The 25,899-nt window shown below is 60.5% G+C and overlaps 1 protein-coding gene across 4 annotated transcripts; it reads left to right on the top strand.

Annotated features, from left to right (window-relative positions):
- The first annotated feature begins 229 nt into the window (after positions 1 to 229).
- UVSSA (UV stimulated scaffold protein A) lies at positions 230 to 23,150 on the top strand. 4 transcript variants are annotated; one of them, XM_043447709.1, is made up of 14 exons: positions 230 to 383; positions 1,224 to 1,323; positions 2,364 to 2,694; positions 3,313 to 3,433; positions 4,242 to 4,538; positions 5,271 to 5,383; positions 5,869 to 5,997; positions 12,718 to 12,823; positions 17,118 to 17,262; positions 18,217 to 18,400; positions 18,729 to 18,840; positions 19,400 to 19,477; positions 21,155 to 21,329; positions 22,172 to 23,150. In XM_043447709.1, the coding sequence occupies exons 2-14, from the start codon at positions 1,226 to 1,228 to the stop codon at positions 22,263 to 22,265; spliced, it is 1,983 nt and encodes a 660-aa protein (XP_043303644.1). In that variant the 5' UTR covers positions 230 to 383; positions 1,224 to 1,225; the 3' UTR covers positions 22,266 to 23,150. The 4 variants fall into 4 exon arrangements, with proteins under 4 accessions (XP_043303644.1, XP_043303642.1, XP_043303643.1 ...); XM_043447707.1 differs by lacking the exon at positions 230 to 383 and adding an exon at positions 393 to 852 and having other exon boundaries at positions 2,518 to 2,694; XM_043447710.1 differs by lacking the exon at positions 230 to 383 and adding an exon at positions 732 to 852.
- The last annotated feature ends 2,749 nt before the right edge of the window (positions 23,151 to 25,899 follow it).

Genomic DNA, 25,899 nt, shown 5'->3' with positions numbered 1-25,899 from the left:
GCCCCTTTAAGGCCTTGCCGCGCCCGCCCGCCTCCTTTTTTCTCGCGCGTCGTAAGCCCCACCCCACCCCCTCGTTCGGGAGCGCGCCTGCGTCACAGCGCAAGTCTCGGCCCTGACCCCGCGTCCACGCCTCGTGGGTCCAGGCGGGCCCCCGCTCGCGGCGCTTGGGGTCACGTGACAGTAGGAGGGCGGTGCCTGTGCCGGAAGGGGCGGGCTAACCAGAGAGCGGCCGCCAAGCCGGCTAGACGGGGCTTCGGCCGGTCAGACCTTCGCCCCCGCTCCGCCCGGGCCAGGGCGGGCCAATGACTGTCGAGATGTGGAGCACGTGATGGGGGCGGGCCCTTCGCCGGAAGGGCGGGCTGAGGCGAGCGGCCCGTAGCGCGGTAGGTGGGGCTGAGGGGCGGCCGAGCGGGCTGGGGTCGTGGTGCAGCGGTTTCTCGGGGTTGCTTCCTTTGTCCCCCGCCCCATGATGCCCCCGCTGCGCCCTTCTCTGGACGCCGCCCTCTTCGGTCCGGCCGCACCCTGGATTTTAGGACGGGGGGCTCGTCGGCCCCGACTGGCCCGAGGGCGGCGGGGCGCTGGGGCTCTGCTCCGGAGGACGGGCCTGTCCCGGCGGCCGAGCGTCGGCGAGGGCAGACGTTACTGTTGGTGGGAGACGCGGCGGACCGCCGGTCGTCCTCGCCACCCCCGACTCCTGCGGCCCCGGCACTCTCCCTGCGGCGCGGGCTCCTCGGCCTCCATACCCGCCTGTGGCGGCTGCCCGCGGGCAGATCGAGTTGCACCAAATCGCCCTGCGGGTCTAGAGGCCACCCTGTGGCTTTCGGAGGGATGGTCAAGCTGGCGGGGGAAGAGGTGCGCCTGCTGTCCTGCGGGAAAGCTAACTTGAGTGTAATTTAGGGCGTTCTGGTCCTTGCCTTCCCGCCGAGCGTGACTGCGTGCTCCGTGGCTCTCGCTGGCGGTCTCAGATTGTAGACTTCCAGAGCACCGTTCTGTTGTTGCCCTTTTCCTAATTACCATCAAAAATGTCATGTTGACCCGGCCCGGAATCTCACCTTGAATTAAGTTTCAGCATCAGGGGGTCAGAGGTCAGGTCGCAAGGACTTTTCAGCGTTGTGCCTACACCCTGTGCCCAACACATAGTGGAACCCAGCGAACATCTAATAAAGCCCAGAGCTGTGAAATACTAGGTGGTCGTTTAGCGTCTCTGTGTTTCCTGTTTCTAGATATGGATCAGAAACTTTCAGAGTTGGTAGAAGAGCTCACAACTTCAGGAGAGCCCCAAGTGAACCCCGAGAAAATGAAGGAACTGAAGAAAATTTGCAAGTATGTCTTAAGGCTCAATGTCTCAGCAAGCCTGTGACAAGCCTAGGAGATTGTGGGGCTACCCTGGGGTTAGCCTTCTGCTGCCTGTCCCTGTGATCGCTTCTCTGCTGGGAAAGAACCGGCAAACGAGCATCCCCAGGACATCTCCCCAGGGCCCTGCAGGGCTTGGTCCTGTTCTGGGGCAGCAGTTCCAGGCAGGGGTGTGCAGCGTTAGGGAGAACAGGTCTGTTCCATTCTCTGTGTGGGTGCCTATCTTTGAGCGCATGTGTATGATTTAAGGGTTACTTAGTGTTGGAACATGTGTGGGAGGAAGGTTAGAGGTCACAGAGGTGGACTCTTGTGTTGGGGGGAAGGTCCTGTCTGCCTTTGGACACCACTCTTCTTAGCCAAGAGCTTCTCAGGTGCTAGCAACAGAAGTGAGGATATTTATTGGTTATTCTTATCATGTGTTTACAGAACAGAACTTAAGTGATCATTTAAGTGATAAGAATTGACATTTTGGTAAAATGGTGACTCAGGTCAGGTTTTGCTGCATTCCCCGAAAACCCCCAAAGAGCAGGGCATGCGGGGTGGGGAGGGTGAGGATGGCTGGGAAGAGGAACAAAAGAGGGGTTGCTGTGTGTACACCTCCCAGGGTGGCTCCCAGAAGGCCACAGAGCTTTCCAGGAGGGCTGGGGGGCGGGGGTGGTCTCCCTTTGGGTTGGGGTCTCTGCACTGCTGCCAGCTGGGTGGGCCGAGAGTCCTTCAGGCCCTGTGGGCACTCAGCTGTGGATGGGCAGTCAGCCGGCCGAACGAACGAAAGCGCCTGGCTGGGTCTCAGTGAAAGTATGAGCACTGACACAACCTCCTAGGGTTTTCATGTGTCAGGAAATGGTTTTTTTCTGTTCGTCTTAATGAAAGTAGTAAAAACTTTGGCTTGTGGGCCATCCAGCAACAGGCAGGGCCCAGGTTTGGCATGTGGGCAGTGCTTGTCTAACCCGGGGGAAGGGCAGACGGCTCTGGAAGTGCCCGTGTCCCTGCCACCGTGGCTGTGTCTCCAGGTCTTCAGAGGAGCAGCTTGGCCACACCTACCACCTGCTGATGACCCAGCTGAGCCAGGAGCATGCGGAGATCCGCCTCTCCGCCTTCCAAGTCCTGGACCAGCTCTTTGCCAGGTCTCACCAGTTCAGGACGCTGGTTGTTTCCAACTTCCAGGAGTTCTTGGAGCTCACGCTGGGCACCGACCATGAGCGGCCCCTGCCACCCCCCAGGGAGGTGGCACAGAGACTGAGGCAGGCGGCCACCCGGGCCATCCGTGGCTGGAATGAGAAGTACGGCGCAGCCTATAAGAAGCTGGCCCTAGGCTTCCACTTCCTAAAGCACAGCAAACAGGTGGGCAAGCCCTGCACTGCACCGCCTGGCCCGTGGGGTCTGGGCGGGGGTGGGGGTGGTCTGGCGCCAGAGGAGCAGCTGTGAGGGAAGAGCCTCAGCTCGGCCCCGCGTGTACGTGGGGCTGAGCCTTTGGCCCTGGTTTCCACAAGATGAAAAGGAGCGTGAGAGTCATCTGCTCAGACACAGCCCTTTTCTCTGCCGGGCTCTGCGCTTGGGCCTGGCCAGTCTGGATGGATGACACCTGCTAGGACCGGTACTGCCCCCTCCTTCCCACCCGCTCCAGGCCTGTGGCTGCTGGTCCCCTCGCGCTTTGTTGTCAGGCCCTTGGGTTTGGCCAGCAGCCTCCCTTCCCACCTGCAGCATGTGTGTGACTGGAAGCCTTTTTACCTGACTTCACCGGGATACGCCGACAGCTGTGTTCACCCTGGGGTGTAGTGTCGCCGTCGAGTGTGTTACTAGGTGTGTTAAAGCAGCAGGTGTGAACTTGAGATCATAGCACTTCTGCCGTGGTGCTTCTGAGGATAGTGGTGCTGCTGTGTCTTCTGTTAGGCCTGGTTGCGAGTGACGTTTTCGTTGGATTCTTTATAGTTGGGTCTGACCTTTAGCTAAACTTATCAGGTAGATTTCCAAGACTCGGATGCTCGCACTCTGGCAGAAAGAAAACGAGCAGAAGAGAAACAGAAGCGCTTGGACAGAATCTACAAGGAAAGGTCTGAGTGGGCAGCGAGGGAGATGGAAGGTGAGCTATGGGGAATGGGGGTGCCGCTCCCCTCCCCTCCTGCTGCTCCTTGCCAGGCAGGAGCTCAGGTCCATGCCCAGCGGTGCACCCCTGTCCCAGGGCCTGCTCTGGGAGTTTGGTGGCGGGGGAAGGAGGAGGCCGGAGGTCAGCTGACCTCGTAGCCACAGGAAAACCTAGATCCCCGGGCACCTGGCGCCCTGCAAGGAGCTGCCAGGACCATGGGCACAGGGGTCGCCCTGGAGGAGGTGCCGGCTGCGGCTCACTGTGGGCTTGGGGGCAGGCGGGTAGAGAAATTGGACGGAGTTGGTTCAAGTTGAGGGCGGGGGAAGCCCCCTGCAGGCCGTCTTTTGGCCCGACGGCCACGCTGCAGACCCACATCCCACGGTGGTCTGAGCGTCGCCGTCCATCTGGCCCCGATAGCCACCACCTGTGGTCTTGCCCGTCTCCCCAAATCCCTGTGCCAGCCCTCCCTGTGGGGGGCAGCCAGGGCCGGGAGCACCTTGAAGGGCGGGGGTCAGAGACCCTTCCAGAAGCCTGGCCTCAGGAAGGCCACAGAGCCAGGGAATCCCGCGGGCAGCCACAGCCAGAGTGGGCTGGTGGGGCGGAGCTGAGCTCGACAGGGAGCGGCCAGGAGTGCTGTCCAGGGAGGCTCTTGCTGGGCACGGCTGAGGGTGTTGCCCCGAATGTCCCGGAGTGGTCTCCGGAGCAGCGCGCCTGCCTGCTTGTGGGGGAGGGGGTGGGGCACGCTGTGTCCCCTCCTGGACGCCACTCCTGCCGGGGCTGAGCGAGCCGCGTCCCGTCCTCCTAGAGATGTCCGCGGAGATCCGGGGCTGCCTCACCGAGCTAGAGAGCTGCTTCCGACTGCTGCTGCCCTTCGACCTTGACCTGGTCCCCGGGGCCGCTGGGTGCCCCATGCCTGAGGAAGGCGACAGGGACGAGGAGCAGCCCTGCTGCAGCAAGAGCCTGCCCGCCTGCGCACGCCGCCCAGGAGCCGTGGGCACGGGAGGGCCGCCCCCAGAGGACGGGGACGGCGACCAGGACGGGTTCGTGCGGCAGCACGGGCTGGGCTCCCGCCAGTACACGCTGGCCGTGGACCTTTCCCCAGGTAGGGCTGCCTGCACGCTGGGCTGCCGGGCCCACGGACGCGGGGCGCTTCCGGTGCTCGGGCCTCTCGGGCTGTGAGGCAGGAGCGGGAGGGGACTCCGGCGTGGGGGCCGCGGGGTGCCAGCCCTCTGACATGCAGGGCTCCCCGGCTCGGGCCAGAGGGCGGCTGGGGGAGGAATCAAGAGAAACAGTTTCCTGCCACGTTTGTGACAACATGGGCCGTGACCACACTGGCACCATGGGGCTCCTGCATTCCAGCCCCCGTGGGTGAGAGGCAGACCGTCTGTCCCACCCCACATGGCCCGGGCCCCTCTGGTGGGGTGAGGCTGAGGCTGGAGGTCACTTGGCCTCCACAGCCACAGGAAGACCTGGCCCATCGGGCACCTTGTGCCCTACAAGGAAGTGTCAAGGCCTGGACGCAGGGGTTGCGCTGGAGGGGGTGCTGGCTGAGGCTTGCGGGGGTGGCAGAGCTCACGGGGAGGACCCGGGCCGAGGGCCGGGTGGGGCCTCCGTCCCGAGCGCAGTGTGGGCGTGGGGGGGGGTGGTCCCCTGACTTCACGGCCTGGAGAGGGGCCTTGGGGTCAGGCTAGATCCGCTGTGGCCAGAGCCACAAGACAGTCTCCTGGGCCGGCAGGTTGGGTGCCGGGTGATGAGTGGCTGGCGGGTGGTCCAGTCTGGGATACCCAGTGACCTGCCTGGGTGGCGGGCCCTCCGATGACTGCATTTGCCGCAGACAGCCTGAGGGTGCGTGAGAACGAGGACAACTCGGCCGTCATCCGTGCAGCGCAGGATGCGCTCAGGCTCATCCAGAACAAGCTCCTGCCGGCCGCATGCTCCTGGGTCCAGGTGGGCTCCTGGGTCCGGGTGTTCTCCTGGGTCAGGACGGGCCCCTGGGTCCGGGTGTTCTCCTGGGTCAGGGCGGGCCCCTGGGTCCGGGTGTTCTCCTGGGTCTGGGCGGGCCCCTGGGTCAGGGTGTTCTCCTGGGTCAGGGCGGGCCCCTGGGTCAGGGTGTTCTCCTGGGTCAGGGCGGGCCCCCTGGGTCCGGGTGTTCTCCTGGGTCAGGGCAGGCCTCTGGGTCCGGGTGTTCTCCTGGGTCCAGGTGTTCTCCTGGGTGAGGGCAGGCCTGTGGGTCTGGGTGTTCTCTTGGGTCAGGGCAGGCCTGTGGGTCTGGGTGTTCTCCTGGGTCAGGGCGGGCCCCTGGCCTGGGCGTGCTCCTCGGTCTGGACAGGCCCTGGGTCCAGATGGTCTGCATGGGTTGACAGAGGGCGCAGGGCTGACTCAGTGGGGGAGAGCGGGTACCTGGCCTGGGAAGTGATGCCGTGTTCTCGCAGCTGTTCACTCGTGCGGGGACTCATGGCGGGCACTTGGAGGGTGCCATCCACCTGAAGGCTGAGCTGGAAACCGCCTTGAAGAGGTCCCGGGAGCTGGACATCGCACCCGAGGAGGGCCGCAGGGGGGAGGTGAGTGCCCCCCACTGGCTGTGAGGATAGCCTGGGGCCATCCCCCTGATGGGAGCTCAGCCCCGGGTGTCCTCATGTATCCTCACCAGGAGCTGACTCATCTGAGCACCAGAGACCATGGCCAGGCCCTCCCCGCAGGTGGAGGGGCTGGGCCAGGGTTTGGGCAGGAGGTGGCGGAGGCGGACTGGGGCGCTGGGTGGAGGGCTGGGGCTCTAGTGAGGGGCCCAGGAGGAGAGGGCCCAGGGGAGGCGGCTCCTGAAGTGCCCATTGGGCCCATCCTGTGGGCTTGGTGGCCTGCGAGGGTCTGAAACTTCACGTCTGGAAGATACCTGTAGAAAGAGGGACCTGGGTCCTCCAAGAATATTCTAGGGGAGGGGGGTGGAGCACCTGGAGGGTGTACGTGGGCACGGGCCGGCCGTAGCTGCAGGGGGTATGCGCAGGGTTGGGGAACCGCAGCTGCAGGGTGTCTGTGTCGGGTGTGTGGAATCACAGCTGCAGGGTGCGTGTGTGTAGGGTGTGGAATTAGAGCTAGAGGGGGTGGGTGTGTGTGTTGGGTGTGGGGAACCACAGCTGGACCATGTTAGTGATTAGAACACATAAGCTGTGGTCAGAACTGCTGCAACAATAAGCAGCCGAGTTCCCTGAGCATGAGGCGTTCGGAGCTGAACGCCGCTGAGTCACGCTTTGCCACCTGGAGGAGACAGGGTGGGTGTGGGTGTCAGGTGATGGGTCCCAGCCCCTCCAGTTTTTCGAGAGGGCCCGGGGTGGGCAGGCACCGTTTTTTGCTGAGGACGAAGTCAGGTGTAGGCCCCCGTACTTAGAGTGGAGAGTGGTTAGCGCCCTAAGCTTGGCGCACCCTTGTCCTTGCCCCTGGGCCCGAGGCGCGGGTTGCGAGGGTCTCTGAGCTCAGGCCGCCCTCCGCCTCCTGCCCTGCGCTGTACGGCCCTCGGGGGCCGGCAGGGGGCGCTCTGAGGCCGCCCTCCGCACTCCACCCCCCCCCCAACGCTGCTGCCCGCTGCGCTGCGCGGCCCTCGGGGGCCGGCAGGGGGCGCCCTCGCCCTTCTGCGGCGGGCGGGCGGACCCGGTCACGCGCTGGCAGCCTGGCCCTGCTCCCGAGGCCGCCTCTCTGCAGGGCTTTGCTGAGCACACAGCTCGGTGAGAAGTCAGTGAGTTCTGGGAGTTGTGACCTCGATACTTGTTTCACAGTGAGAGAGGGTGCTTTCTGGGCAAGGGAGGGCAGTTGGTCCTGTGCGCAGGTCCCTGTTTCTGAGCCTCAGCAGAGCCTGGGCGCGGTGTCGGGGCGGAGGGCCTGGCCTGAGGGCAGCGTGTGCTGTGGGGGTCGGGGATCAGCGCTGTGCGCCCCTTCACGGCCGGCTCAGCCCAGCCCACCTTATGCAAAGGTCATCTCTCGGTTGCTGTGTTGGTGGGGTTGGGTGACCCGCCCCGGTGTCTCCCAGGTTTGCTGGGCTGGAGGCAGCCAGGGCTTTGGGGAGACTCATAAGGGGGAGCCCGGCAGCCCTGCCTGCTCCTTACGGCCCGGGACCAGCCTGCCCTGCAGGGCTCCAGGCCCAGGACCAGTAGCAGAGCCTTCAGAGTGTCCTGACTCGGCTCCCTCGAGGGCAGCTGGGAGAGGCCAGCTGCTGGGAACCAGCCCTGAGTGGCCCCTGGGTCCAATCCAGCTTGAGTGTCAGCGGGTCACTGTCTGCAGCCGGGCAGCCCCGAAGCCTGGGAGGCACGTGATCAGGTCAGAGGGGGCCCTCTGCAGGGAGGGAGCCCTCTGCAGGGAGGAGGCTGAGGACCTGAGGGGTGTTCGGGGTGGTCCAGTTGGGTCGGGGGGCATGGGGTCAGCGTGGTGGCTTCAGCAGATGGAAGCTGGGCTGCCCTGTCTTCTCCTTTAAGAGCAGACTTGGAGGCTTGAAGCCCGTGAGCACATGCTCATCGGTTCTCTGGGCCAGCAGATGAAGTGATTGGGCGTGCGGCTGAGTGGCAGCGCCCGCTCGGGCAGCCCACCTCCCACAACAGCCCCGCGGCGGCCGCGGTGACGACGCACAGACCACCGTCTTTGCTTGGTCGTCTTCTCGTGACACGTCTGCAGTTTCAGTCTCTGCCTGGTGTCTCTGCTAGTGCAGGCTGAGCTGGGAGCGTGTGGTTCAGTACTTGGGACTAACACCGTGGGAGACGGGCGGGTCTGAGGTCCTGCTGTTCCCACCGTGTAGGCACCACCTGACTGGGGCCTCTGGTCAGATTTCCCATTTTAGTCTGTGTTGCCCTGTTCTTTTCCTTTTGATGTAGGTGTTCTGTCTTTAAAGAGTATTTAAGCCAGCTTAAATATGTGTAACTTTTGTTTTATGTAATTTTTTTTGTTTTATGGCATGTCTGTTCCAGCTCTGTGTGGAAGCAGGCAGAGATTGGTCTTAGCTAGGTCGATGTGGAGCATCATTGGTAGATTTAGTTTCCAGCCCTGTTGCTGGAGGACAGGCCTAATAATCCATGGCTGGTACATCTGTTACACTGATAAAAATCCTTGGAAAACTTTTAAATTGCCTGCTGTTTAATTATGTAGCGATGATCACCACTTACTTTGTATTGTGTGAGTCACAAAATGTTAATCTCCACCCACCAGTAAGTCAGAAAATAATGATTGTATGCATCAGTCTGTCCAGGCTGTCCGCAGAGCGGGTGTTCTCTTGGCCCAGGCTCCTCGCTGCGGCAGCTGGAGCACCCCCACGACGCTCCCCTTCTCCCACTGCCGGCAGCCCCGGGTTTAACCCCCACACGCTCCCACTCGTTGCAAGGGCACAGATCCCGCGTGACTTGGGTGACGGCTTCTCCTGTTAGTGGCTGGGTGGGCGCTCCCGCGGCTGCGCTGTGCTTCAGGAGCCGCATGCTGGCTTCCTGAGCAGAGAGCCTGGGGTGAAGTGCTGACCGTGCCGTGGCCCCAGGGAGGCAGGGAGCTGAATCAGCTGCCAGCAGGGCCTTGTGCCTGGCCGGGCCAGTAAACCTTCCTGGGGGCCTCTCCCTCCACCCTCGCACCGAAGGCCGCTGTGAGGGGGCGGCAGCCAGGGCAGGGGCTGCCCTGCTCTCCTGAAGACTGGGAGCACGTTGGCTGCTGTGGGGGCAGCTTCCCACCCCACAGGCCCTGAGCCCTCCCTGCCCTACAGCCCAGCTCCCCAGCACCCTCCAGGGTGGCTGCTCTCTCCTGAATACTTTCACGTGTGGTCTCCTTAATTCCAGACTCAGCCCTATGAGGTCAATTCCATCCTCACCCCTGTTTTACAGATGGGAAGGCTGGGTCTGGGGGAGTTGTATGGGTCTTCTCACTGAGGCCAGGGTGCATGGTGAGCATGCGATCTCACCCAGAGGCCGGGCTGGGCGAGGCCAGCCAGCCCATATTAGGCCCCAGGCAGGGTTCCTGGAGGAGGGTCTGCCCAGCCTCCGCCTGGAAATGGTGGCCGGGCGCCTGGTGGACCTGAAGGGGCAGTGGTGGCCTCGCACACCCCTGGCCGGCTGGCCTCGGTGCTGGAGCAGCGGGGGCAGGTGGGAAGGGGGCTGGCGGCTCCAGGCCCCTCCGTGCAGGAGAGCAGCAGTGCCCCGCGCCCGCTTGAGGTCTGTGATGGTCAGCACCCGCCCACAGCGGGCCCACACCTGCCGAGGTGCGTCCAGGCAGTGGAGATACACATGAGATATTGGCCTGGCTGGGCAATTTGCACGCGGTCCAGGGAGGGCATTAGCATATAAATAGCAGCTGTGATGACGACCCTCACAGCTGAGCACGGTTAATTTTTGGTTTATAAGATAGAATGGGGTTTTAAGTGCATTGCCATCAAGCTGAGGAGACAGATGCAGCTTGGCGCTCACTTGTCTGACGGGGCCTTACATCATTTTTTTTTTTTAAAAGGGAAACATACACACATAAAACTGAACAAAAGTGATTTCTTGGGTGAAAAGTAATGGCGATGGTGCCCCAAGTTAATTAGATCGCACAGAATGTGTTTAATGGTCCAGCTCTATCGCAGGCAGGCCTTGGGCGCTTAGGTCTGGGAGGTGGCCCTTCCCATCCTTCTCGAGTAATTAGCAACCCGCTACCCTACTTCTGTAATCGGATTACGTTGTATATTTTAGCCATTTTATTGCTTGTTTAATTATGATCTCAGAGCCTCATTTTTCTAAATCCTTTTAACTGGGTGAGAATCAATTTGTGTGGAATGAGAGGAAGGCCCGGGGCATCCTCTGCCTCCCTGGGGCCCTGAGGGTTCAGTCCCGGGGCCTGGGCATCAGCCGCAGGGCCTGGCCTGCCTGCCCAGCCTCCCAGGCGGGCCCAGGACTGGACCTGGCAGGGAGGTTTCCCTCTGGGCCCCTGGGCGAGGGCAGGCTGCTTTCTCAAGCGTGTCTGGTGGTCTCTCTTCATGACAGGGAAGCTCGGCTCCCAGCAAACTGCTCTTGAGGACCATTAGCAAGTCTGACCCTGCTGTGCAGGCGACCTGCCCTCACCTGGTGCCCGCAGGCCATGAGGTCCCCCAGGACCCTCAGGGGTCTCTGTGCCCCTGCTGTGCCCCCAGCTGCCTCCCACCCATGCCGGGTGTGGCTTCTGACCTGATCTGTGACCTTTAACCTCGAGAGGAGGTTGCTACTGTGGCGCCTGGGAGCGCTGGGCTGGCCCCTCAAGTGCAGGTAGATGTTTTCTGTGGGCCTGGACGTCCCCAGCTGAGTGTTCCTCCAAGGCTGGGAGAGGACTGCCCGACTTAGGTGGTGGGGGGGTTCCCTTCCGCTGCCCTCCGGGGATGGGGTGCCCCTGGGCTGGACGTGGGAGGGCCTCAGGGTGCTCAGCACCTCTGAGCCCCGCACAACATGGAGAACTAGACCTTCCTGCGAGTGGAGCTGTTGCAGCCTGAGTTCAGAGCAACAGTGGAGCCCCTGCTTCCCCGGGGGCCTGGTTTGAGGGTCACCCCCGCCTCCGAGGGGTTTGGGACGCGAGAGTGGCAGCGATGGCTGCAGTAGCTCTTGTGGGATGACGCTGGCGCTGCCCGTGCAGAGCTGTGCGCCAGGGCCTGGGGCTCGAGGAGGCCGGCCTGCGGGCCTCATCAGCGCGCATCTAGGCCCGGGAGCCGGCTCCCGGGCTTAGTCAGAGGGATAAACAGTTTTACCTGGGGAGAGAGGGTATAATTCCTAATAGTTAGCTAAGCAGCCAAATGTTTTTTAGGAAATGAAAATTTAATAAAAGTCCCAGGTGAAATTCAAGGGTGTGAGCAATAAGCATAATATTTTATGAAAATGAGCTCCATATTTAAAGTCTGGCACGGCGTGTTATGCATTGTAGCACCCAGTCCACATCTACCTTTTGGAAAATTAAAACACATAAATTCTGTTTAGTGTTTGATACGCACGGCACTAGCCGGGACCGTAATGCCCGAAAACCTTGGGCTGCTTTCCACCTTTCATAAATTCCTGGGTAGATTCTATACAAAAATAATTTTCAGGTCCGCGGCTCATTGTTATTCAAACGTGATTGATCGTCGTCATTTGCTCGGCTCTGGAGTTAAGTGCCCCTGTCATTTCCAAAGAGTATAATTGGGACGTTTCACAGGTCAGCGGTGGAGACAGGCTTCCCTTTTGATCAGTGTTAGACTGATAACAAAAATTACAGTTTCCAATGATTAATGTCTCCATGCCTCCCAGATGCGCGCTGCGGCTTGCGCCCAAGCTGAGAGCATTTGCATCTGATTAGGCCTCCCAGCCGCTCCTCAGCCTCTGGGTCCTGGGTGCCTTGTGGCCTGCCCTGGGGCCTGCGGGCCAGTCCTCGTCTGTCTGCCCTGGGCAGCCGTGTGCTGCAGGGCCTGGCTGTCGGGATGGACCCTGGTGGGGAGGGTGACGGTCTGTGGTCCGTGTGAGCATCAGTTGGCCGCAGTCTCCCCTCTGAACGTTTCTCGCAGTCAGGCCTGGGGCTGCAGCCCCTCAGACTCCGGGGTGTTTCCAGGTGGTGCTGGCCATGCGACCCAGCTCCCAGGTACATCCGTGCTGTGACCCTCTTGGGAAGGACGGGCCCCCACACCCTGTCCCAGGGGTGCAGGGGTTGAGAATGTGAGGAGAGGGGGCTTTCTGGGCCTGAGCGGCGCAGGCTGCTGACCCCGACCCAGGCTGCGTGTGGCCCCAGCGCGTGGCGTGAATGCGAGGCAGCTGCCAAGCTGTTTTCCGGAGGAGCCCCTGGCCCCTGCAGTGAGCCCGCATGCTCCAGGTCCCTGCTGCTCCCACCTGGCTGGGTGCTGCCAGGGAGGGGGCGGAGGGGGAGTGGATGTTGGGGCCCTGGGTTCATGGGGCGGGTGGGGGCTCCAGGCTCACAGAGCAACAGGGAGGGCCGCCCCGTCCAGGGGAGGCATCCTCTTCGGTGGCCTTTTAACAAGCCGCTCAAGGACGAAACGTTCTGGAAGTGCCATAGTCACAGCTGCAGTGCTGGACGCCTAGGGCAGTGCTTCTGCTCTGGCCAGAGCTGGATGGAGGGCTGGGACCTCGGGCCCATGGGGCTCTGTGGGCTGCAGCGTGTCTGTCTGTGGGTCTCAGCGGGCTGGCCAGCGAGGCGCACGCGGGCCACTATGGTTTAGGGACACGGGCCGACCGTGAGTGCAGCCGAGTGGTGAGCGCTGATCCCGACCTGGAGGTGGTCCACAGAAGCGGTGCTGGGACTCTGCCCGCGGCCGTCACTCACAGCTCGCGGTGTTTCCACAGACAGCAGGCCCCGAAGACGAGGACGAGGATGAGGACGACTTCCTGGAGGTCCCGGAGAAGGAGGGCTACGAGGCCTGTGTCCCCGAGCACCTGCAGCCTGAGTGCGGTGAGCAGGGGCGTGGGCCGGGAGGGGGCCCTCAGGACGCGACCGCTGAGGGCGGACCTGGGTCCAGCCTGGGCCCGCGGAGCAGGGGGCCGGCCGCAGGGGTGCCCAGTCCATGCCACATGGTCCTGGGGTCTCTGCCACCCTGTCAGGCACTTGCTGACCTGGGCCATCCCGAGTCCTGGTCCCGTCGGTGGGGTCACGGGCTCGGCCTCTGGTCCAGGAGCCCCAGGGTCCCTCGGGAAGGCACCGCTGCCTCCTGCCTTTGCCAGGGGGCTTCTGTTCGAAAAACTTTCAGGAGACGCATGTGCGCCTGGGCACCTTGTGTCCAGAGGGAGCAAGTGAAGCTGGCGCCACATGTGGCTTGTGTGGGAAGTGAGCGAATAGTTGACTCGAGGTTTGAGGTGGTGTGTGAGAGGAGAGTGAGTTTGTCCAGGAGTTAGGTGCTCAGGCAGTTGGAGTGTGGACGTGACCAGGGTGCCGCCCACCCCGGTGTTCGAGGCCCTCCCTGGGTGCCTGAGGGTGCAGCCACTGCTCACCACAGCCCTCTAGCCCCCGCCTCACCCTCACGCTGACCTCACTGGCCACGCCGTCCCAGCGTGGGTCTCTGAACCCTGGGCCGCTCCTGGGGCCTGGCCTTCTGCCACGCCCCTCCAGGTGCCTGGTCTGGGCCCGCATCCCCCAGGCCTCATCCCATGCCCTCGAGGCAGCAGGGGTGGGTGCTGGAGCCCTGAGGGGCCCAGCTGTCTCCTCGGTCTGCCCTGGCTGCCCCCCTCGAGGGGGCGCTCGGTCTCCAGGCACCAGCGTAGGTGACCACGCTCGGGTGCTGCCAGCCCACCGCTTGTCCTCATGGTGGCCGGGCACGCAGAGTGGAGCTGAGCTGCTCCCCGGGGGTTTGTGGGCTGGGCCCCCCTGCAGGAGGGGCCGCTGTGCCCCAGGACAGGCCTCTGATAGCGGGCGGTGGGAGACCCCTTGCTCCTCAAGGGGTCCGGGGCCAGGTCTGCACTGTGGACCCCAGCACTGCGGGACAGCGCAGGAAGTGCTGGGCGCCAGTTCATAATGCCAGTTGATCTTCGTCACTGGTTTTCAATTAAAGGCGATGACTCTGCAGTAGATTCGTCTAAACCCGCAGCTGGGGAGACGGCACCCGTTTCTTTCTCATTTCTTTCTCTGAATTTTCACTTTTATCTTCTCCTTAATCCTACCATTTCTGTCAGGACGTAATCTCTTTCTCAAATTTACATTTTAATTACAAGGCCAGCTGAACTAGGTAAAATCAATAGTGTCAAGCTTGAGCCCAGCTCCACGCTCAGCCCCCGCCTCCTGTTTCCTGCCATCGATCCCGCCGCCCCGCCTGCCGCAGCGCAAATAGGTGCCACTTGGTCACTTTAAACAAAAAGGGGATTTAGATGTTTTTTGTGATTCTTCTTAGAGCTGCTGTGGGAGGAATTTGAGCTGAGGTCCAGGCCTCGGTCCGGTGCCCTGGTTGGCAGGTGGGGCCCATGGCTGCCGGGCTCCCATCGGTGTTCTCCCCAACAGCACGGTTTCCGGGGCCACGGACTCTCTTGCTTTTTGGATTTTTGCTTGAAAGTGTGTCATGGAGATTGATTTTCTACAACACTGTGAGAATGGTAGTGTTTTCTCAGTGCCCTGACTGTTTACCCTGCTTCAACACGCTTACCCATCTTTTTAATGGTTTAAAACAACAAATCAATGAAAAATATATTTCATTCTTGTAACTCTTAGGAATTCTCTTATCGATTGTTGGGCAGTGATTGTATCCACCTTCGTAAGTGCCACTGCGGCCACTTATCAGCCTGCCTACTCACGTGCGCGTGGCCATGCGTGTGCACGGGCTGGGAGCACTGCATTGCCAAGATCGCGGGTGGGGGGTGTCTGGAAGGCCTTGTCCCTGGACCTGGGGTATGCTAGTGACAGAGACTGGTCCCCGCCTGCCTTCCGAGTGTGCTCAGAGCTGGGGGCTGTGGGTGACCCATACGGACCTGCCGTACTGATGAGTGGCTCTGCCCCGGGTCCTCCACTCTCAGCCACAAGCACTCAAGAAGCAGGGGTGAACCCCACACTCGGTCTGTGCGTGAGCTTGGAGGGCATCTGGAGCAGGGAGGGCAGGCGAGTCTCATGAGGGGCTTGGAGGAAATGTTTTCAGATTTGTGGGCATCGTGAGGCTTCTGCAAAAGCACCAGACAGCACATGGGCGGGTGTGAAGCTGCGTGCAGACACCAGGCTCTGTGCACACAGGGAGGCCGCGTGCAGACACCAGGCTCTGTGCACACAGGGAGGCCGCGTGCAGACACCAGGCTCTGTGCACACAGGGAGGCCGCGTGCAGACACCAGGCTCTGTGCACACAGGGAGGCCGCGTGCAGACACCAGGCTCTGTGCACACAGGGAGGCCGCGTGCAGACACCAGGCTCTGTGCAGACAGGGAGGCCACGTGCAGACACCAGGCTCTGTGTGTACAGGAGGCCGCGTGCAGACACCAGGCTCTGTGAACACAGGGAGGCCGCGTGCAGACATCAGACTCTTGTGTATGCAGGGAGGCCGCGTGCAGACACCAGGCTCTGTGCACACAGGGAGGCCGCGTGCAGACACCAGGCTCTGTGCACACAGGGAGGCCGCGTGCAGACACCAGGCTCTGTGCACACAGGGAGGCCGCGTGCAGACACCAGGCTCTGTGCACACAGGGAGGCCGCGTGCAGACACCAGGCTCTGTGCACACAGGGAGGCCGCGTGCAGACACCAGGCTCTGTGCAGACAGGGAGGCCGCGTGCAGACACCAGGCTCTGTGTGTACAGGGAGGCCGCGTGCAGACACCAGGCTCTGTGAACACAGGGAGGCCGCGTGCAGACATCAGACTCTTGTGTATGCAGGGAGGCCGCGTGCAGACACCAGGCTCTGTGCACACAGGGAGGCCGCGTGCAGACACCAGGCTCTGTGCAGACAGGGAGGCCGCGTGCAGACACCAGGCTCTGTGCAGACAGGGAGGCCGCGTGCAGACACCAGGCTCTGTGCAGACAGGGAGGCCGCGTGCAGACACCAGGCTCTGTGAACGCAGGGAGGCTGCGTGCAGACATCAGACTCTGTGTATGCAGGGAGGCCGCGTGCAGACGCCAGGCTCTGTGCACACAGGCAGGCCGCGTGCAGACACCAGACTGTGTCTGCACAGCCTGTTTTCGCTCTCGCTTCTCTCTGAGTGAGTCCTTGCACACAGATGGAAGGATGGAGGTGCCGTCAGGAGGCCAGGCGCAGGGCGTGGTGGGCTGTACTGTGTCGGTATCTTCGTAGCTCTGCTCCTCCAGGGCGTCTGGCCCCTGGAGCTGCCCGCCTGGCCATCCTATCAGTTTTCTCTGTGTCCTGGGAAGGGTTTCTTGGATGGGAGGTCCAAGGTATCTACTGTAGAAGCCGCAACCTTGACACCTAGTGGAGCTGGGTGAAAAACTCTTAAGTTTGCACATCATCCCCCAGACCTCGTACTCAACTGCATGTGGTGCCCGTGGATGGTCACGGCCTCGGGAGAAAAGCTGCTCAGACCTTTTTCTTCCCCTCCGATGGTTCTAAGTACCCTTCTGAGAGACTTGCCTGTTCTTCCTGTTTCCTTCTTGCCCTCAGGGAACCCCTCCGTCTTCCTCTGATTCCAGGAAACCTGGACTCTGTTTCCCCTGCTCCAGTCATTTCCTCTCTTTCTGGGGTCAGGTGACGAGGACGTGGATGCACGTCACTCCTCTGTGTGCAGAGAGCTGCCCGTGCGTGTGCGTGGCCGCCTGCCATTGCGCATCCCCGCCGGGCCGTCCTCCCCAGGCTGCTTGCGTCCCTTCTTGTCTTCTGCTGGCTTCTCCATCGCCTCTTCAGTTCTCGTCTCCTGGGTGCCTTGTTCGCTGTCTTTCCTGCCATGCGGAGGAGAGCTCAGAGAGGGCGAGGCCCTCGGGGTGGAGCGCCTCTGGGTCCTGATGGCTCCACCCCCTGCCTCCCGGGACGCTGGCCCCGTGCTCAGCTGGGAAGGGCTGGCAGGGATCAGGGACAGCCCGGGCACTGGCACCGGTGGGGCAGGGGGCCTGGTGAATGCGGTCCAGGGGTGTCAGAGACACAGCCCCCGCCGCTCTGGGCACTCGGCACAGACCCCTGGCCCGCAGAAGTCGGTGTCCAGCAGCCTCGGCAGGGAGAGGCCAGCTGTGGGGCCCAGACCAGCCGGGCAGATGCTCAGACAGGCTGTGCCGTCACCAGGGGGTCTGTGCGGGGTCACGGGGGTGGTGACCGAGAGCAGACATTTCTGTGTTCCAGGGCTGGAGGAAGGTCTGGCCGCACCAGGCTCGCAAGCGAGGAAGAAGCCTGGAATGGACACAGACGCCTGTGACCCCACCTCTGCGGCTGCCCAGCGGCATCGGCTCCGGCCCCACGGGCCCCCAGCCTCACCCCCAAGCCCCAGGTGACGCCCAGGCGGCCCTGTGTGTGCACCCCCCGGGCAGTGCCTGCCTTGTCCGTCCTGGGGTGGGGACCTGGGGCCCCAAGTCCTCTCTCCTGGCATGCAGGCCAGGGCCGCCCCAAGGAAAGGCCCAAGGCTCCGGGGCCAGAGGAACAGACGTCAGGGCACTCGAGCCCTGCGTGAGGAGCATGGTGTGAGGCTGGCTCCCCTGGTCCAGGCCCGAGGTGCAGGGGTCAGGGCCCAGGGGTGTCCCTGGGGTGGGAGAGGCGGTGGCCGAGGGCGGCCCCGGGCTCCCCGTCCCTGAGCCCTGCTTGCTCTCTAGGGCTCTGCTGGCGCCCGAGCGCCTGCTGTCCCCTTTGGGGTGGACTGTGCTACTGGGGCCAGGAGGAGCTCAAGTGAGTGAGGACCCCGTGCCCCCTGCGCGCAGTGGACACAGCTCTCAGCACGCCCACCGAGGCCCATGGGCTCTTGAAGCCCCAGGGCTGGGCGGTGGTCCGGCCCTTCCCAGAGGCCCATGGGCTTTTTGAACCTCCCTGCGGCCCCCTGAGGGGCCTCCCCTGTCACCGCCCTGATGGTGGAGCTTCAGGACAGTGTGAGGGCTTCAGCCCAGCTCAGCCCATGCTCCCAGCTCTGCCCCAGGCCCTTGTCACCACCCCCTTCTGTCCTCTGCCTGAGCTCCTGTGGGCCGGGCCCCGGGGCTTTACGAGGAGCTTCCTGGACACTGCTGCGTTGCTGCACCAGCCCACACTTTATCTGCAGACCTGAGGGGCGGGGACGCAGGTCTGTGTTTTGTTAACGCTCGTCAGGGAACCCCCCCGCCAGGTCCAGGCCACACTGGGTGTTAGGCCGCTGAGCTGTGCCTGGCATACCCCTGCCATGCTCGGCATCTTCGCTTCCCCTGGGTGAACTTGCAGGCCCAGCCTTGCTGTGGGCACTGAGCGGTGGGTCTGTGTGCAGGTGTGACTCGGAGCGCCGGTTCTGGAAGCCCTGCGAAGTGGATGCCGAGGTGGACAGCGCCGGCGTCTCCGAGGCCCTGAGGAGCCGCTGCTTCCCCTTCGCGGGGTGGTTTGAGCCCGTGCAGCACCGCTGCCGCGCCCCGCGGCCCGACGGCCAGCTCTGTGCACGCCAGGACCGCCTGAAGGTGGGGCTGGGCCGGGTAGCCCGCTGCGGACGGGGCAGGGCTGGGCTGCCCTCCAGCCTTCTGGCACCAGGAACCCCGTGGGCACAGCGCTAGGCCACTGCACCTCGGTCCCTGCGTCCCCGCCCACGTGGTGCTGGGCCCGGGGTCCGCGGAGGCGGACTGAGCACAGAGCGCCCTCCCGGCCCGGCTCCGTCCCACTGCACCTGGAGGCCCCCGCCTTGTGGGGCATGTGTTGGAGGGCGGGGGGTGTGGGCCGGCCCTCCTCAGAGCCGTTGCTGGGGTGGCCGGCAGCCAGGCCTGCGTCAGAACGGCTCCGTTCTCTGCGCAGTGCCCTTTCCACGGGAAGATCATCCCGAGAGACGACGCGGGCCAGCCCCTCCACGCAGAGGACAGGGCCCGGGAGCAGAGGCAGCAGCTGCAGAGGCCAGCGGGGCGCCCAGGTGGGTCTGGGGGATGAGGGGCAGGCCTGGCGTGAGGACGCCCTCACCTAGCAGCCTCCTGACCAGCCCGTGGCACCTGCGGAGGTCAGCTGCTATCTCCAGGACACGGCTCCTGTTGGGTGGCGTGGGTTCCCCTACGGCTGGAAACTGCCTTGTCATCGGTGGTCTGTTGGGGTTCTGGGTTTTTCAATCTGTGTTTAAGCGTGTGAGGGAACAGGGCGAGGAAGGTAAGTGGCTGAGCCCTGGGGCTGCCTGGAGGCTGCCAGTTCCCGTCTGCTTGCTCACCTGCTGTCTGGCCAACGTGCGCACACGGGGCTGTGGGTGCGTGTGGTGTGCAGCGTATGTGGACCGTGTGTGGTATGCGAGCAGAAGGCCAGGGTCCTGCCCGTGGCCCCAGGCAGTCCCCAGGCTGGGCCTCTGAGCGTGGAGTGCTCTCTTGGGCACATCCTCGGGGCCCCCATTTTCTGGCCCATAGGCCAGTTTCATGCAAAATGGACATGGGACTGGAGCCCTTGAGACGCTGTTCTGTACCCTTCATGGAGCTCTCCTCGTGCTGCAGGGAGCCGGTGCTCCGTCCTGGCGTGGGCCGTGCGCTGTCCGCTGCCTGGCTCCCAGAGGCCCCTGAGCTGCAAGCAAGGTGGGGACCCACAGAAGCGGCCCCCTGCCAGGGCAGCCCCGGGTACCCTCGGGGTGGGGTGGGGGCCTGACCTGTGTCAGAATCCCATGGTTTGTCAACCTGGGCTGAGGTCTGGAGGCCCCCACTTTTTTGACAAAGGTCACAGGCTCAGGCCCAGAACCCCCCGAGGCAGAGGGTGGCCGTGTCCTCGGGGCGGTGCTGGCGGCCTGCAGGTCCTAGCCAGGCCGCGTGTCACTTTAGCAGGTCCTTCCTGCGTCACATGAGATCGGTGTTGGATTTCAGCCTCACAGCAGGGTCAGCCCCTGGGCCCTGGGCCTGGAGGGCGGCAGGCAGGGCCTGACCTGCTAATCCATGGGCCACAGCCTTCCCTGGTGGCCCACACTCAGGAGCAAATTAAGTGCCTATTTTTTGTGTCAGCCCTGAAGAGTATCAGGTTCTGCAGCCCTCGGTGACTTGTTAACAACAGGTACCGGGCCGGGGCCGCGGCCGGCGCTGGCCAGTCAGATGTGAAATAGCGTCTCTTTACTAACTGCAGTATCGATCCCGCCTCCCTCGCACGCGGGCAATTTTCTTTTCCCTGGCGCTCACCTCGGTGACAATGCGTGCGGGGCTCCAGGGCCCGTCAGCACGCAGGACGGCCCGCTGCCGGCTCCTATTGATTTTCTTCAAAGGCTTTTAAATTGCTCCTTCATTTTCCTGAGATGCTCATTCCATCTCTACTGGGTGCCGGCGTTTTTCCGTTGTGTTTAAACAATTGCTCCATTCACTGGGTTCCTAAACTGTGACGCCTTCTCATTACTGGGAGATAAACTGTTTGGACAGTTTTCCTTAATCTTGGATTAATCGTTCCTGTATCTGGATTGTGCAGCCCCGTATCCCTTCACTTTAGAAATGAACTTGGGGAGGCCACGCCATCTCTGTATCTGGGCGCCTGGCTCCCCACCACTGGACGCACCCTGCTCACTGCCAGCCCCTTTGCCAGCTCCGGCTGTCACCGTCGGGGTCTGGGGTGTCTGGCACCCTTCTGCCAACTGGGGCCAAGGTCCGTAGGTCTGGACACTGGTAGGGACTGTGTTGGATAGACGCTGAATTTCAGGGACCTCCACACAGCCCTGCCTCTCCCCGCCCCCCGGGAGAGAAGCAGATTGAGGGGAGTGGACCTTGAGGCCTCTGCCCGTGGGTTGGGAGCTCCTCTCCCGGGTTTGGACTGTTAACGCTTTCCATCCTGGCAAGTGGGCACACGGACATGGCCCCTGGTGCAGCCAGGGCAGGTGAGGCCAGGCTGGGGCTGGGGGACATTTGTTTCCCTTTGGACCACCTGCTGCTGCTGTCTTGAGGGGCCTGGGGGAGCTGACACCCTCCTCACCGGGGCCTGGAGCCAAGTTAGCTTCAGGCCAATCAGGAGGCGCGGCGGGCACTGCCCCCTTGGCCGTGGCTGGCCTGCGCCCACCCTCTGGTAGGGACAGCCCAAGGGCCCCGCTGGGGGCCGAGCAGGCCACAATCCACCTGGAGGCTGACGCAGCCACTTGCCTGTGGCCTTGTCCCCCGGCCGCCAGACTTGGTTGCCTTCCTGCCTAGGGGCTCCATGGGGACACCCCCCCTTAACCCCCCACAGAGGGGTCGGGCCTTGGTGAGGTTGGTGCGGGTGTTTTCTGAAATCTCAGGGTCTGTCTGCAGACTGGCAGGACCCCGAATTCCTGAGGGACGTGGAGGCGGCCACCGGGGTGAATCTGGGCTCGTCCAGGCCTGGCGGGAAAGGCAAGGGCAAGTGGCGGAAGCACCCGGGCCTCACCGACCTCAAGCGGCAGGCTGACACAGCCCGCGCACGCATTGCCAAGAAAGTGTTCGCCAAGTAAGTGCTCTTCACGGCATCCCGTCCTCTGCCCTGGGTGCTGGGACGCAGGTGGAGGGGCCGCCCACCCAGCGCCTCACTGTCCGTCTCGCTGCTGTGGCCAGTGCCCGGGGAAGGTGCAGTGGCGCCCGCCGGGTCAGCACCCAGGCCTCGGGGTGGGGCTGTCCTCAGGCTGGACGCTGCGACGGTGCTCCGCTCGCTGCACTGGCCAGGGGATGTGCTCCCAGCGACCACCATGTCCGGGGGGTGCAGAGGGTGGCTTCCTGAGCTCCCCGCAGAGCCCCTGTGTTGTGGGCACGGGAGTGGCTACATCCAGGGCATCGTGACTCTGGGCTCATGGCTGGTTCCCTGTGGCTCGGCCGGGGTGGAGGGCAGGGTGGCTGCTGATGCCGGGAGGAGTGTGGCCTGGGGCATTCTCCCTGCGCCCCCCAAGGGCCCCAAGGGGGCTTCCTGCGGCAAGCTGTGTGGCCTGCAGCGTGCTGTGTGAGAGGCCGCGCCGCCTCCCAGGCACAGGTGCCGCCTGTCACGGGAGCCAAGTAGGGCAGCGACGCGCACACGGGCGGCGTGTCTGCTCTGGGCGGGGGCTGCTGCCTCTGCCCACCTGGCTGGTGGGGGATTGTGCTCTCAAGGGCAAGACTGGGGTCTGGAGGCCGCCCTTGGGGCTCAAGGAGCAGTGGGAGATGTGCCAGGCCAGGCCAAGGCGGGCGCCACGGCGGGGGGCTCTCACGTGGTCCCAAGTGCAGCAGCCACCCAGCACCGAGGTCCCAGTCCCGCCAGACTGCAGTTGGGGGCCTGGGGCCCGACCGGCCTCCCTGGTCACATCTCGCTGTGCTTCCCCGCAGGGCAGCCGTGCAGAGGGTGGTCACCGCCATGAACCAGATGGACCAGAAGAAGCATGAGAAGTTTGCAAACCAGTTTAACTACGCCCTAAATTAGGGCCAACCCCATTCATGGTCCCCTGTGGTCGTCAGCGCCTCCTCTCTGGGTGCGGGCAGTAACAGCAGTCATCATCCAGTGTGTTTAATGCGAGGACTTGGCGCACACTCTAATCTAAATGTCCCAGAGGCGTGGTCGTTCCTGCTGTGGGGACCTCGGCCAGCACTTAGGGGCCGCCTGCCTGGTCGCCTGGGGTGAACCGGGCAGCCTGCCTCCCAGGGGGCATCTTGTACGGCCTGTGCGCTTTGTGACGTGGTTCAGGGTTGCTCAACGTCCAGGATGAGTGCAGCCCTGCCCTGCCCCCAGCCTTCTCCCCTTCTCCTCTGGGTCTGCCTGCAGGACGTTTCCTGTGCCTGGATCACAGCCCCACACGGCCCTGGGTGTGGCTGCCTTCGTGGCAGTGTCCTCAAGGCTGTCCCCTCTGGTGCTGTCAGCGCATCGTCCTCTTAGGTTCAGATGATGCTCTGCTGTGTGACAAGACCACGCTTACCCGTTCATCATGGACATGTGGGTAGTTTGCACTTTGGGATTATTACAGATACCGTTAATGACCGTTTGTGTGCAAGTTTTTGCATGGGCGTATATTTTCATTCCTTTTGGGTTTATGCCTAAAAATGAAATGGGTGGGTTGTATAGTAACTGTGTATAACTTTACTGATGAATTGCTGAAATGTTTTCCAAAGCAGCTGCACCATTTACATCCCTACCAGTGCATCTGGGTGCTCATTTCTCCATGTTCTTGCCACACTTGTTATCATCAGTCCTTTTCATTTTAGCCATCTTAGTAGGTGTGAAGTGGCATCTCATTGTGGTTTTGACTTGCATTTTCCTAATGATGAATGATGTTCAGTCGCTAAGTCTTGCCCGACTCTGTGACCCCAGGGACTGCATTATGCCAGGCCTCCCTGTCCGTCACCAGCTCCTGGAGTTTGCTCAGACTTATGTCCATTGAGTCATGATGCCATCCAGCCACCTGTGTTGAACATCTTTTCATGTGCTTGTTGGTCATTGTTTATCTTCTTTGGAGAAACATCTAGATCCTTTGCCCATTTTCAGTTGAGTTGCTGTTTTGAGTTGTAAGAGCTCTTTGTATATTCTGGATACTAGACCCTTACGGGATTTGTGATTATTTTCCCCCATTCCATTTTCTTACAGTGTTCTCTGAAACACAGAAACTGTGTGTTTCAGAGACAAAACTATTTTGATGTCCTATATGTCTTCTTCATTTTGTCACTTGTGCTTTTCACATCATAGTTAAGCAGCGGCTGCTTAATCACAAGTCATGAATGTAATTCATGTTTTCTTCTAGGAGTTTTATGATCTTGCTCTTAAACTTAGGTCTTTGGTGTGGATCAACCATTTTGAGTTAATTTCTGTCTGTGCATCATTTGTGTGGATATCCGGTTGTCTCAGCATTATTTATCAAAAAAATTGTTCTTTCTCCCATTGAATTGTCTTGGCACCTTTATTGACTGTAAGTTGGCACTAAATGTCTGAATTCATTTCTGGAGTCTCACTTCTGTTCCCTGACCTTGTGCTGCTACTACACAGTCTTGACTGATGCAGCCTTGTGGGAAGTTTTGAAAGCCTCCGACTTTGTTCTTTTTAAACATTGTTTTGGCCGTTCTGGGTCTTTTAGATTTCCAAATAAATTTTAGGATGAGCTTGTCGATTTCTGCCAAAAAATAAAAAGGTGTCTGAGATTTTACGGATTGTGTTGACTCTTATGCGAGGATTTTTTTCAACAGTAAATACTTTGGGGTCCCACATGAACTGTGGTTGGGTGAATCCTTGGGAGGCAGAACCGCAGATGCAGGGGGGGTAGTACCCCCAACCCCTTTGATGTTGAGGTCAAATGTAATGTCGTCCTAAATTTTAAACTTCGTGAACTTACAGCATCTTTCCATATACTTAGGTTTTCTTTGTATTTTCACGGTTTTGTAGTTTTTTGTATACCAGCTGTTGCGTTTGTTAAATTTATTTTTAAATGTTTTATTCTGTTTGATGCCATTGTAAATGTGGTTCTCTGAATTTCGTTTTGGGATTGTTCACTACTAATACCTAGATATTACACTTGATTGTTTCACATTGATCGTATATCCTGAAAGCGCTCAGCTCACTTACTAGTTCTAATAGGGCTGTGTATGCGTGTGTAGATTCCTTAGGATTTTTTGTACATACTGTCAAGTCATCTGCAAGAGAAAGTTGTGTTTCTTCCTTTGCAGTTTGGATTCCTTTTATCTCTTTGTCTTGTCTAGTTGCTCTGGCTGGAGCCCCAGAGCAGAGCCGGAGAGAACTGGAGAGAAGAGACCTCTTCTCGTGCCTGATCTGAGAGGAAGAGCTCTCGGTCTTTTCCCACAGAGTGTGACGGTAGCTGGGCTTTTTGTAGTTGCCGCGTAGCAGGTTGAGGATGTTCCCTTATGTTCCTAGTTTGTTGAGTGTTTTGTCATGAAGGGAGGTGAAGTTTTGTCAAATGCACGTTCTGTGTCTGTTGAAATGACTGTGTGGTGTCTACCCTTTATTCTGTTGGTGCATCACGTTAGCTGCTTTTCACGTGTTGAACCACCCTTGCATTCATGGGGTAAATCCCATATGGTCAGTTCAGTCGTTTGTATATTTCTAGAAATCTGTCCATCTTATCTAGGTTATACATACAGTTCATAGTATTCCTTTATAATCATTTATGTTTCCATAAGGTTGATAGACTAGAGATCTGTTCAAGAAAACTGGAAATAGCAAAGGAACATTTCAGCCAAAGATGGGCACAAAAAAGGATAGAAACAGTAAAGACCTAATAGGAGCAGAAGAGATGGAAAGAATACACAGAACTGTACTAAAAAAGGTCTTAATGATGCGGATAACCACGATGGAGTGGTCACTCACCCAGAGCCAGACATTCTGGGCTGTGAAGTCAAGCGGGCCTTAGGAAGCACTGCTGTCAGCAAAGCTAGGGGAGGTGATGGGATTCCAGCAGAGCTATTTAAAATCCTAAAAGATGATGCTGTCAAAGTGCTACCCCAACATGTCAGCAAACTTGAAAACCCAGCAGTGGCCACAGGACTGGAAAAGGTCAGTCCTCATCCTATTTCCTAAGAAGGGCTGTGCTAAACAATGTTCAAACCACCAGTCGCTCTCATCTCCCATGCTAATAAGCTAATGCTCAAATTCTTCATGCTAGGCTTCAGCATTACATGAACTGAGAACTTCAGATGTCCAAGCTGGGTTTAGAAAAGGCAGAGGAACCAGAGTTCAAATTGCCAACATTTGCTGGATCATACAGAAATTAAAGGAATTCCAAAAAGAAAAATATACCTCTGTTTCATTGATTACGCCAAAGCCTTTGACAAAGTGGATCATAACAACTGTGAAAAACTCTTAAAAGAGATGAGAATACCAGACCATCTTACCTGTCTCCTGAGAAACCCGTATGCCAGTCAAGAAGCTGTTGCTTAGAACCTTGTATGGAGCAACAGTCTGGTTCAGGATTGAGAAGGGAGTAGACAGGGCAGTTTATTTTCACCCTGCTTAACTTATATGCAGAGCACACCATGAGAAATGCCGACTGGATGGAGCACAAGCTGGAATCAAGACTGCCGGGAAGAACATCAACAACCTCAGATATGCAGATGATACC

The sequence above is a fragment of the Cervus canadensis genome, chromosome 26 (assembly GCF_019320065.1).
Source record: "Cervus canadensis isolate Bull #8, Minnesota chromosome 26, ASM1932006v1, whole genome shotgun sequence".
Lineage (NCBI taxonomy): Eukaryota > Metazoa > Chordata > Mammalia > Artiodactyla > Cervidae > Cervus > Cervus canadensis.
This window is presented reverse-complemented; position numbering and strand designations above follow the sequence as displayed.